The 11,591-nt window shown below is 40.4% G+C and overlaps 1 protein-coding gene across 1 annotated transcript; it reads left to right on the top strand.

Annotated features, from left to right (window-relative positions):
- The first annotated feature begins 519 nt into the window (after positions 1-519).
- skor2 (SKI family transcriptional corepressor 2) lies at positions 520-11,200 on the top strand. The gene is made up of 9 exons (XM_085411226.1): positions 520-926; positions 2,671-4,679; positions 5,197-5,260; positions 5,989-6,066; positions 8,465-8,530; positions 8,676-8,774; positions 9,036-9,103; positions 10,064-10,127; positions 10,442-11,200. Exons 2-8 carry the CDS (start codon positions 2,697-2,699, stop codon positions 10,118-10,120), a joined length of 2,415 nt encoding a protein of 804 aa, XP_085267352.1. The 5' UTR covers positions 520-926; positions 2,671-2,696; the 3' UTR covers positions 10,121-10,127; positions 10,442-11,200.
- The last annotated feature ends 391 nt before the right edge of the window (positions 11,201-11,591 follow it).

The raw sequence follows: 11,591 nt of genomic DNA, 5'->3' as shown, positions 1-11,591 counted from the left end.
GGCCCCCACGGCCAAGCTAGTGTTTTACTCCACACCATGTCTGTGTTTAAAAGCCATATTTCCAATTCAAGTCTCTTCGTCGGACCGTGTGTGCTGCCAGCAGTCTCTTTTAACATCAGTTTGGTGGTAATTAATTTGCAACTCGGGGTGTGCGTCCCGCGGACCAACAGCAGACAACCATCTGATGGCAACAGCTTGTAGCGTAGCTATGGTTGGTTCTGTGTGAAAATAACCACTTAAGCTGAAATTAATATTCATTAGGCCGATGATATGGTAAGTAAAATAGCTAAAATTGCGCCCCTCCTATATCCTGGGTTTGTCTTTTTTTAGTGTAGGTGGCTGTTTAAAGTTTGAAGGCGCGCGCTCTGGACTCATTCCGGTGTCGTGCGTATGTTACCCTGGACCTCTGTGGCGTTAATTTGAGTTTTCCAGCGTTTCGCTGACAGTTAGGGAGACGTCATTTTAGCTGTTCACTTGGACAGAGCGGCGCAGTGAGGGAAGGCGGGAGGTGGGAGGTTTGTGTGCGCGCGTGAAGGTGTGCGGGTGTCTGTCCCGGATGGTGGGCTGAGCTCGCGCCACACGCCAATCAAACTCGAGGCAGGTGTGCTGCCGGGTGAGAGAGAGAGCGCGTGAGGGAGAGAGAGAGAGGGAGAGAGAGGAGGGGGGATTAGGACTGCGCGAGGTGTCTCAGAAAAGGGAATAAAGCCGGCGCGAGCGCCGCAGTTTACTCACATCATGAGCAGGCTCTCTCTACAGTTAAAAAGTAAATAAATAAAAAATAGCTTCCACGTGTTTCCCGGATACAAGGTTTCTCGTTTGTTTTTTACGTGATAAAATGAGTCTTTTAAAGCTGCGCAGGATAAATCGATTTCTCTCGTGACCGGGATATTTTTGACGCGTTTTGGGATTTTCCCCAGAAGCCGAAGGTAAGGACTGCTGATCATTCCCGAGCTTACTCTGGTTAAAGTGTTGTAAAAGTGTAGACTGTTATCGATTTGTGTTACATGAACAGTGGGGACAGAAAATGCGATGCATGTATAACTCACAGTCCTCTATTTCCTTGGAATACATTGTTATTATTATTGCTTTTGTTGTTGTTGTTATTATTATTGTTATTATTTTGTTGTTGTTGTTATTGTTTTAATTTTGTTCTACCGAAGTTGAACGTGAAACCCACTTGTGAAAACTTTAATGGAAGCATATGTGTTTTCTGCGAAAAAAAAAAAAGAAAAACAAACAGCATAAAAAAAGAAAAGAAATATGTAAAGAAAAAATTTAATATAGTAAAAATTAAAGACGGGCTGAATTCTTGAGTTAAAGTTCTGGTATGCGGAGTCCTGCGTGTCGTCTTTATGCTGTACCTATGAGTAGTTAAATCAAACAGAAGAAGAAGAAAAACACCGCAGTTGTTTTACATTCTTAGACCCAGTGTCCTTTTTCTGTAATACGCAATGTAATTATTAAATTTCTTAGAATGTATAAATGTATTGTAATTTCTTAGCAACGATCTCTTTAAAATTTTGTGAAATGTTTGTAAAATATTATACCGGTTTTTAAAATATATCACAACTGTGTGTGAATGCAGAACCAACATAAGATGCGCTGTAAGGGATTTATGGAAATTTCTGGCATGCAAATTTGCTGTTTCTAAAAAAAGTGAAAACAATATATTCATAATACATTTACAAAAAATAACTTTTATTCTCAAGAAGCTCATATAAATCTCTTATTTACACTATTCGTTATATTCAGTAATTATCATTATCATACTTAAAATATATGCAAAAATATAAGGTATATTAAAATAAGCACAATAAATAAACACAATAAAAAGTATATGAAGTAACGCACGAATGGGACATCTGAAGTGCCACAGTTCTATTAAAGGCAATAAGATTGGCATCATATAAGCAAAGCCTTGTGAATGGTACAGAAATAATAATAATAACTATATGCAACCTTATTAAAATACCGTATGTGCCATTGGTGGTATTTGCATTATTTTATTTTTAATTTTTTTAAATGATTCTTTTTTTTTAAAGTACACTTCACAGCAGTGCTTATGAAAGAGTGTTTCCTCATCCTCCTGAATCATTTTTCCCATTTGATAATTCAAAAATTCGCAGGAGCCACATCAAGATATACCTCCTGAGCATTTAAAAAATATATTTGCTGTCATCAAAACAAGTAACAGCAATAATATTCCATCTGCACAATTCAGCTTCGATTTCTGTGCCCCTTATGAAATTGCACGAATAGTCAGAAATTAAAATACATTAAAAATATTAAAATAAGCATTTAGCTGTGATGTCAAAATATTTCTAAATTAATTGTTAACTTTCTTAAAAAACAGATTTTGAAAGGGTAATCAGATACATTTAATTAAAATGTTACATTTCACTGGATTTTTTTATTTATTCTCTTTGCTCTCCCTTATCCACTTCTCTGTTATTTATTATTTTGAGGAATATTTATTTGGTCGAAGTGCATATTAGGTAATAAGAAACTCATTTCATATTGCTGATAATACAGGTAGAGAAGCGCTCGTAAACTGTTTTAAAAGGTTATTTATGAATTAATAAATGTTGAACTTTCTTTCTTTCTTTCTTTCTTTCTTTCTTTCTTTCTTTCTTTCTTTCTTTCTTTCTTTCTTTCTTTCTTTCTTTCCAGGTTTTTTTTTTACTTTTTATTCGAGCATGGACAAGACTCATCTTTCAAGCCCTACTGATATCATAATGACAAGCTCAACAGGCCCCTACCAACAGGAACCCCTGACTCCACCCAGGCCCACCCATCACCACTCTTCATCCTCTTCCTTATCGTCACCCTCTCCTTCTTCTTCCTCCTCACCACTCAAACCCAACCAGGTTGGCCAGGTCTTCCTTTATGGCGTTCCCATTGTATCACTGGTCATAGATAATACAGAGAGACTTTGCTTGGCGCAGATTTCCAACACACTCCTCAAGAATTACAGTTATAATGAGATTCACAATCGTCGGGTGGCACTGGGCATCACCTGTGTTCAGTGCACGCCGGTTCAGCTGGAGATACTCCGAAGGGCCGGCGCCATGCCCATCTCGTCACGACGCTGTGGCATGATCACCAAGCGTGAAGCTGAGCGTCTGTGCAAGTCCTTTCTCGGAGAGAACTCGCCACCGAAACTCCCCGACAACTTTGCTTTCGATGTAACACATGAGTGCGCCTGGGGTTGCCGTGGTAACTTCATTCCTGCACGCTACAATAGTTCAAGGGCCAAATGCATCAAGTGTTCCTTCTGCAACATGTACTTCTCCCCAAATAAGTTTATTTTCCATTCCCACCGCTCAACACCAGAAACCAAATATACCCAGCCTGATGCTGCCAACTTTAATTCCTGGCGACGACACCTCAAACTAACCGACAAACATCCACCAGAGGAGTTAATTTATGCGTGGGAAGATGTCAAAGCTATGTTCAATGGAGGCAGCCGAAAGAGAGCCTTGCCCTCGTCTTCCCATTGTTCTGCTATGGGTCCCATGAAGAGTCTGTCAGGTTCAGTGGTGCCTCACGTAATGGGACCTGAGCTGGGTGCTCAGAAAAGAACCCGCTTTGAAGATGAGGATGATCTGGATGGAGGGAGTCTTTCTCCTCGTAAGACACCACGTAGTTACCCTGTCATTCCTGTCCCAAGCAAAGGTTTCGGCATGCTGCAGAAGTTCCCTCCTACATCACTCTTCCCCTCCCCTTATCCCTTTCCAGCATTTGGCCTCTGCCAGCAGAAAAAAGAGGACAGTGATGTGCCAGCTGGACAGAAAGGGGCAGGGTTGTCTGGTCTTTTATGGCCCGGTCGAAAAGACTCTTTTTATCCTCCTTTCTGCATGTTTTGGCCACCAAGAGCAGCAGGAGGAATCCCTGTCCCCACTTACATCCATCCTCAGCCCAGCACCCTCTCCTCCCTGACAGACAACCCCTCACTGAGGCAGGCCTTCCTGGATCTCTCAGACCCCAGTGAATCTGGAGCTGTGAGTGGAAATGGAAGTGGGATCAATGCAACTATGACTCCCAGTGGCGGGCCCACCACACCCAAATCTGGGCTGTTTGACACAGAGTGTACAACAGTTACCACCGACCCTCGCCCTGTCACCTCAGAGGGCTGGCTCAAACTACTGGAGAACCCAACTCTCCAGTCAAGGAAGTCAAGCTATGGCTCTGCGTTCCGACCTGTCATCAAAGATGCAGAAAGCATTGCCAAGCTCCACAGCAATGGCGGAGGGGTCACTGGAGCAACGGATGAAGACTTTGTAGTCACCAGATCAGACCAACACCCGCGGCTATCACCAACTAGCAGTTGCAGCTATGGAAGTGAAAGTGGAGGTGATGGGGAACCGGAGGGAGCAGAAAGCGAGGAGGAGGGGGAAGTGGATGTGGAGTCATCAAAGCAAGATGATGAAGAGGAGGGAAGTTTTACAAACAGACCACCACAGACTCAAACCAACCTGTACCTCTCTGCGCTGAGTGACAATGCTGGAGAGGATAGGGGGAAAGACAGAGGGAGTGGCGCAATGTATCCCGGTACGTCCCCTCGATCCTCCTCAGATCCGATCCAGCAGGAGTCTCCCAGCCTGCCCACCTCCCCTCCTGCCAGCTTACCTCTCTCAAGCTCCACCCCACCTCACCGGGAGGACACAGCTTACAAAAATGTAAATATCCCCACAGGCCACTTTAGCTAATTATTATTTAAATGGTGCCACAGTCAGGCAGTGGTGTGATCTGCATAAGCAGATTGATAGGCTGGTTTCTCCCCGTAGACATGAAAACAGTCACCTCACTCTGATACTAGCTAATAGGCCCAGGTGTGGCTTGTTTAATGGCCACGTTGTGTTCGTTCTCCCTCTGTCACCCCAGCTTGTTAGGGCAACTCTAATCTTTAACCTGTCGACTCCCATGTTAACCAGACCTCCAAGAGGAGGAGGAAGTAGAGGTTCAATTTTGACGATGGTTTTCTTTGGGGGGGTTAAACTATCATCTAGCAACACACTGCAGATTTATCTCAGTATTCATTTTGAGGAATAAAAGCATAGTCTCCAGTATATTGCAGATTAAATTATTAGTAGTATTAGTATTATCAGAATCAGACTGCCCTGCCTCAGTGCATGTTCCAGTTTTTTAAATTTATTGTCTTAAATTAAATATTTATCAACTATATTTGATTTCCAGGTTCACAAAAACAGAGACGAAGGACTTCCTGCATATGCAACCAAAGACAATTCCAGCATTTCCGGTAAGCGCAAACGTTTTAATCTTTTGGAACAGTTTTTCATTTTAAAGTCTCCACAACACAGAACGCGGCATTGCAGAAATCTAATTAAATGCATTCGTTTTGAAACTGAAAAATAGTTGTTGACACAAAAGTTAAAAAGCACATTAAGCATCATCCTTTTTTTCTCCATCAAATTTGCAACAGCAAATAATCTTTCATATATAATCTCCAGAAATCACTATATTGGTTGCATGGTTTGTTGGACGCTACATCTTCCACCCTGCAGTTGTTTTACGATGTCTCAGTTTCATCAAATGTTTTTTACACTGTTTCATCAAATAGCATTACACAATCTATTTCAGCAAACTGTTACTATTTGCTTCATCAGATGTCCGAGTCTGTTGTATTATAGCATCTTTGTTTCATTTATTGTCTGAGTGAGTGGTTTTATAGTGTCCCTGTGTTCCTGTGAGGCTCATATTCCTGTGACGTTTCATTTGCTCCTCTCATCTCCCACTCTGACCCTTTTCCCGGAGAAAATGTCTTCCCCGTGTTTTCTCGCAGTGCGTTGACAAACACACATGCGTACGCTCGACCATAGCTCCCAAATGCATACACACAAAGGAGACGCACACATCATGCGTACACTTAGTTATCTCCATGTGTCCGGATAACCAGCTCAGCCAATGGCCCTTACTGAATCTCTCTTCCTGTCTGTCTTCCTGTCTTTCGCTCTCATCTTTTCTCAGATGAAACAAAAGAACAGAATAGTTTCTTTGTACCAGAGACTGAGACGTCGGCCCCGGACTACTGGAGGGAGAACTCAGGTATAAAAACTCACGTTTTTGTATTTATTCTTTTTTTATAAGTGGTTGCAAAACAGCTACATTCAGATAGAACACAGAAAATAAACTAAAGGCAAAAGTTGAAACTGGCAAATCAGGCACTGAAAGTATAATTATTGGGATGGAATGGATACCGTCTGCTTATATTTGGTGTTTGATGACACTGATTATTATTTATATTAGAAAGTAAACCTACTTGTGATTAAAATGCTGATTAAAAACTGACACTTTATGACTTTATTTGCAAAACGACACTGATTTCTTACACAAATGACATTCAGAACAGTTCAGTCAGTGAGGGAAAGCCTTTGACTCTTAAGCTTTATCCATCTCCATCTCCATGTCCTCTCAGATGGCAAGTTAAGGGATTCATATAAATACACACAGAGATGAAACAGCAGTGCAAAGCTGCCTCTTTCGCCGCTCTGCCACGGCTCCTCTCTTTAGTGGCGTTGTCGCTATGGCTGTTACTCTTAGGGGGGCCGTTATAGTTCAACAAGAAAACATCAGCTCAGAGATAAGCAGCCGCGCTGGCAATCTCCATCCCAGACCCATATCGCCCCCGACATAATTGCCTTTTTTCCCCTTTCTCAGCGCAAAAAAACCTTTCCCGTTTGAAAAAGATCACAGCTTATTACCTTTTTATATCTGTCAGGAAGACATTAAAAGTGCTTTATGACATCTGTGCCAACATTTATATCTACCCCCCATTCCCTCAACCCCTACACGCACACACATCGTAATGATCCCTGTGCATAATGTATAATGTATTTCGAAAAATTACACGAAACAAATTAAATGAGACCACCTTTCCCCTGATTGCCAAACGTCTCCCTGGGCGGTGGGAAGCTCTACGTGATTAGAAGGCCTGATTCCTCCGAGTCCCTCCACCCCCCTCCACTGTCTTTAAACTCTCCCTCTGTTTCTAGGGAGAAAAAATAATCTAATTTTCCATTTATGTAATGCAAACCGCCTTGGCTTTGACTATTCACGGTTAATTGACTGTCAAACGAGGTTGTTATCCTCGGGCACTGTCTGCAAATTTGCTTGTCAAATGAGACAGAGAGAGGAGAGGAAAGGAGAGAGGAGAGGAGGAGAGAGGAGAGCTCTCTCTGTTCTAAATGAGAGAGAGAGAAGCATAGGGAGGCTTAAGGAGCCAGGACATGAAATGACTGGAGGAGGATACACATATCGAGGGTGCTCACTTGCTTCATTAAGGCGTTCAATGCCTCATTGTCACAATTCAGACATTAGCTCAAACACACACATGCATGCTTACCATGGCAGACACTGGAAATCTGAAGGAAAAACACAGCATGTAATGGAGATATTTGTTCTGAGGATGGCAGACTTTTAAAGCAACAAGTAGATTTATCCTCCAGGAGTTAAAAAAAAGACAAAACAGACAGAACATATATTTTATAAAACATTCGCACTATTAACTGTGAGGATGTTTTTTTTAACCATATTTATGGCTTTTAAATCCTGCTTTAGTTTGCAGGAACTACTTGTATTGGTCAAAAAATCTTAACTTTTGTAGTAAAATCAAAACTTTCCACATCTCCGCCCTTCTTCAGCTTTAACAGCCACCAGATGATTGACTCAAATCTCTCTGACTAGATTGGACGAAGCATGATATTACAATAAGAGGCGAGAACAGTAAAGCTCGTCATAGTCTCCGGTCATCATAAGTAGTTTCCATGAACTTGTACTGACACCTAGAGGCCAGAACATGAATTGCAATGCTTCACTTACAGCTGAAGAGAGGAGGAAACTAAATTAGTCCATGACAAAATAAAAACCAAGTAGTTCTGTCCAAATAATGGAGACTGCAGTTAAGTTGTTTTTGCAATACTTCACTTTACACTTACACTTAACTTTGGCTTTCTGCACACAAAGTCAGCTGACTTCTTTTAGTTTCTGAAGGGTTATCACTCTCTTTTTGATCAGTCTTTTGATCAGCAAATTTTATTGTATTTTTCTATTTTTTCTTTGTTATTCATACTAATTTATTAAATGTTTATGGACATTGTTTCTCCTAATTTTTCCTCACACTTTTGCCATCCAGTCTGTTGTTTTTCTTGTTGAGTCTCACCGTGCACATTCTGTTCTCATCCTTATCCTGATCTAACAAACAGACATAACCTCCTTTAGGCGATCAAATGATGCCTGATGCTTTCACTTAACTTCACTTACATTTGTAGCTTTTCTGGTTGCTTTTGAATAACTGATTTCAAGATCATTTATAGTTTATGAGCATGGCCTTAAATTCATTATTTTTATTTGTTTGTTTTGTACTCATTTCCTGTTCGTGGATCAAATCCCAGTTTAGTTAACAATTAATTTCAAAGTTTGAAATTAAGTCTCTTCATGTTTTCAGGCGATCAAAGCCAGGGTGCTGCTTCTCCTGTGCAGCTGAAAAAGGATGTTGAGAGCATGGAGAAAGGTAAGGGCTGTTTGAGCACATCTCAGCTGCACTGACCATAGAAAACTAGTAATCTATACTAGATGGACATTTGTGAGATTGTGAGAGAATATTTTAATGCAACCACTCTCATATTTTCCTTCTGCTTTCTTCTGTCCTTCTGTAGAAGAGCTCCAGAAGGTTCTGCTGGAACAGATCGACTTCAGGAGGAGACTGGAGCAAGAGTTTCACGCTTTGAAGGGCACCTCACCATTTCCTGTCTTCCGTAAGTCAGTTTTTTTCCCCCTTACCCTGATTTCCTTTTAGTTTCCATACTCTGAAGGGCAACTTCTCCTTTTCTGTCTTTCTTACAGTCTCTTACACCTTTACCTTTATCCCCATTTTTACCTTTCAGTTTTTTATTTTCGCCGATTTTTTTTTGCTCAACCCTTTTCTGTCATCGGCTGTCTTTATCACTCCAATTTTCCAAAATGACAATACACGCGCCACCTAATCAAGGTTTGTTTTTATTGTACGCTAATTTCAGACAATTTTCAAGATCAGATGAAACGAGAGCTCGCCTACAGAGAGGAGATGGTCCAACAGTTACAGATGGTAAGACTACTAATGTTAGTGCTTAACACTGATGGAAATATGCTTTTAAATGACAAATTAAACACCCTTTTTTAGATACACAAATTAAAAGAAAATCTTCATGATTGCCTTAAAAATTGTCTGCAAGGATTTTGAGAAAAAATATAATTAAGACTAATTATGCAGTACTTACTAAAATACAGTGACATCACATCAACCGAAACAAAAAAAAATCTAAAACCGATGAGGAAATGTGCCAGTCAATTCTCTGACTACTGCTAGAGATTGTATGCATACTTGGGAAATCCTTGCCATGGGTTAAAACAAAAACAAAAATTAAAGGCTGAATAAATGAAGCCATCACTAGGACTTGACCGGACACATGCGTTTGCTTATTTGTCCATCAAATGACAGAGCCAATCATCTAGTTTGTCTTTCACGGGTGAGAAGTTCCTTTGCAGCCATCTGAGTGTTTCCGTCGACATCAATCACTGGAGCAGCTGGCAGACAGGCTGACAGACGCTGTTTGTCTTTGTTTTCTGACACATGCCACCACTGTACACGCTTGTGTGCACACAGTGGCAAGGCGTGCGCCAAAACGCACACAAGAACATGCATTCATGTAATCACAAAGGCAGGCGATTATGAATATGGGTTCAAGCTAATTTATAAGCCTGTATGTGCACACCAAATGCACATACTCACGTAAACAATTGACAAATGTGTCTAGAACCAGCAGATGGATCTGTCTGAGAGTAATGACACATTAATTTCACACAGACATGCAAATGAACTCCAAAAAATGTTTAATTTGTGTTGACAGACTTTTACTTTCACCAGCTTGGCTAGAGTTTTGGATTTTCATATTTCCACCAATGATAAAATCATAATAGTAAAGTTTACTTTAGAGAACCTTTTTCAGTGTTAAAGGTATTTCTTTAGGAAGAATGTAACGTTTTATGTCGCGTTTTTGCCTTTCAGATTCCCTATGCAAACATCATCAGAAAAGAAAAGATCAGCTCCCATCTCAACAAGTAGCAAAGAGGTGAATATTTTTCAGTAAATTTAAAATGAAGCTTAAAGAAATGTAAAAATAAATAGTTATCACATAAAAAGCTTTTGACAAGCTGCACATTATTAAGCCTCATATTTACATCATAATAGAGATAATGGCAAGACAGTGAAATATACTTAATTTTCATTTGATTGATAATAAACTGTCTTATAGCATTAACACATTTGGCATTACTGGCTACATTTTATTATAATTTTCTGGGGTGATTCTAAACAATCAGTTAAATCAGTATGGAAAAACTCTTACCCTGAATGTAAAACTAATGTAATTTCCCTTTTTTTTAGGATTAGCACACAGAAAACTGACAGAGACCATCACCGACAGAGAGGATGTGAAACTATATCATACATTATATTACTTTTCGCGGGACAGCAATTATTCTGCTGCTTCTTCGATATCACCTCTGTTAGTTGCTCTCTACACACTGCCTGCTAAGAACTCATGTGAGGCTGTGGGACATCATACTGGTAAAAGATTTCTAAAGTTTTTCCTCTTTTTCCCTGGTTCAAGTTCCCTAACTGAACTTAATTGACTGAAACCTGTGACACTGCGAGTGTGTTGGCAGTCACGTTCAAAGCATTAGCCAACCGGGACCAAAGCAACCTCGCCCTTTGAGGACCACCAGGAAGGCAGTTGTAGATGTCAGAAAACTAATTTCCAGGCATAAAAAAAAAGTAAATAAAGATTGGATGTCTTTATCTGCCCGTGGGCTCAACTGTACATTGGCCAAACTCTGGATGAAAAAGGACTAAGATAGGTTGTATTTGTATCACCAAGTGATGGCCCTGAAGAGAAACAAGCACGACAACATTTATCTATTATCAACATTTGATCCCAAAGGGACTTCATCATGTTCAACTCTAATCATTCCCTGTAAACACGAGCCACCACCACCAGTTTGTCAGTGGCTGGACACACACAACCTTGGTTTAGTATGTCAGATGAATTAAAATAAATAAATAAATAAAGCACTGATATTTACAATGGTACTACAACACGGTACCACAAAAAACGTCCACATATATATATATATATATATATATATATATATATATATATATATATATATATATATATATATATATATATATATATATATATATATATATATATATATATGTGGACGTTTTTTGTGGTTGGGAAGATGGCCCCAACTGACCGAGTGCTCAGTGAATACCTCAGGCAGCAGAAACCCAAGAAAGAGGAGGGAGACGAGGAACCATCATGGAAGGACAGGCCCCTGCACGGTATGTACCACCGGCAGATAGAGGAGGTGGCTGATATCCAGAAATCCTACCAGTGGCTGGACAAAGCTGGACTGAAAGACAGCACAGAGGCACTAATCATGGCAGCACAAGAACAAGCTCTGAGCACAAGATCCATAGAGGCTGGGGTCTATCACACCAGGCAAGACCCCAGGTGCAGGCTGTGTAA

The sequence above is a fragment of the Rhamphochromis longiceps genome, linkage group LG7 (genome assembly GCF_057381845.1).
Source record: "Rhamphochromis longiceps isolate RC_006_pf linkage group LG7, R_longiceps_female_GT1.1, whole genome shotgun sequence".
In the NCBI taxonomy this organism is placed as follows: Eukaryota; Metazoa; Chordata; class Actinopteri; order Cichliformes; family Cichlidae; genus Rhamphochromis; species Rhamphochromis longiceps.
This window is presented reverse-complemented; position numbering and strand designations above follow the sequence as displayed.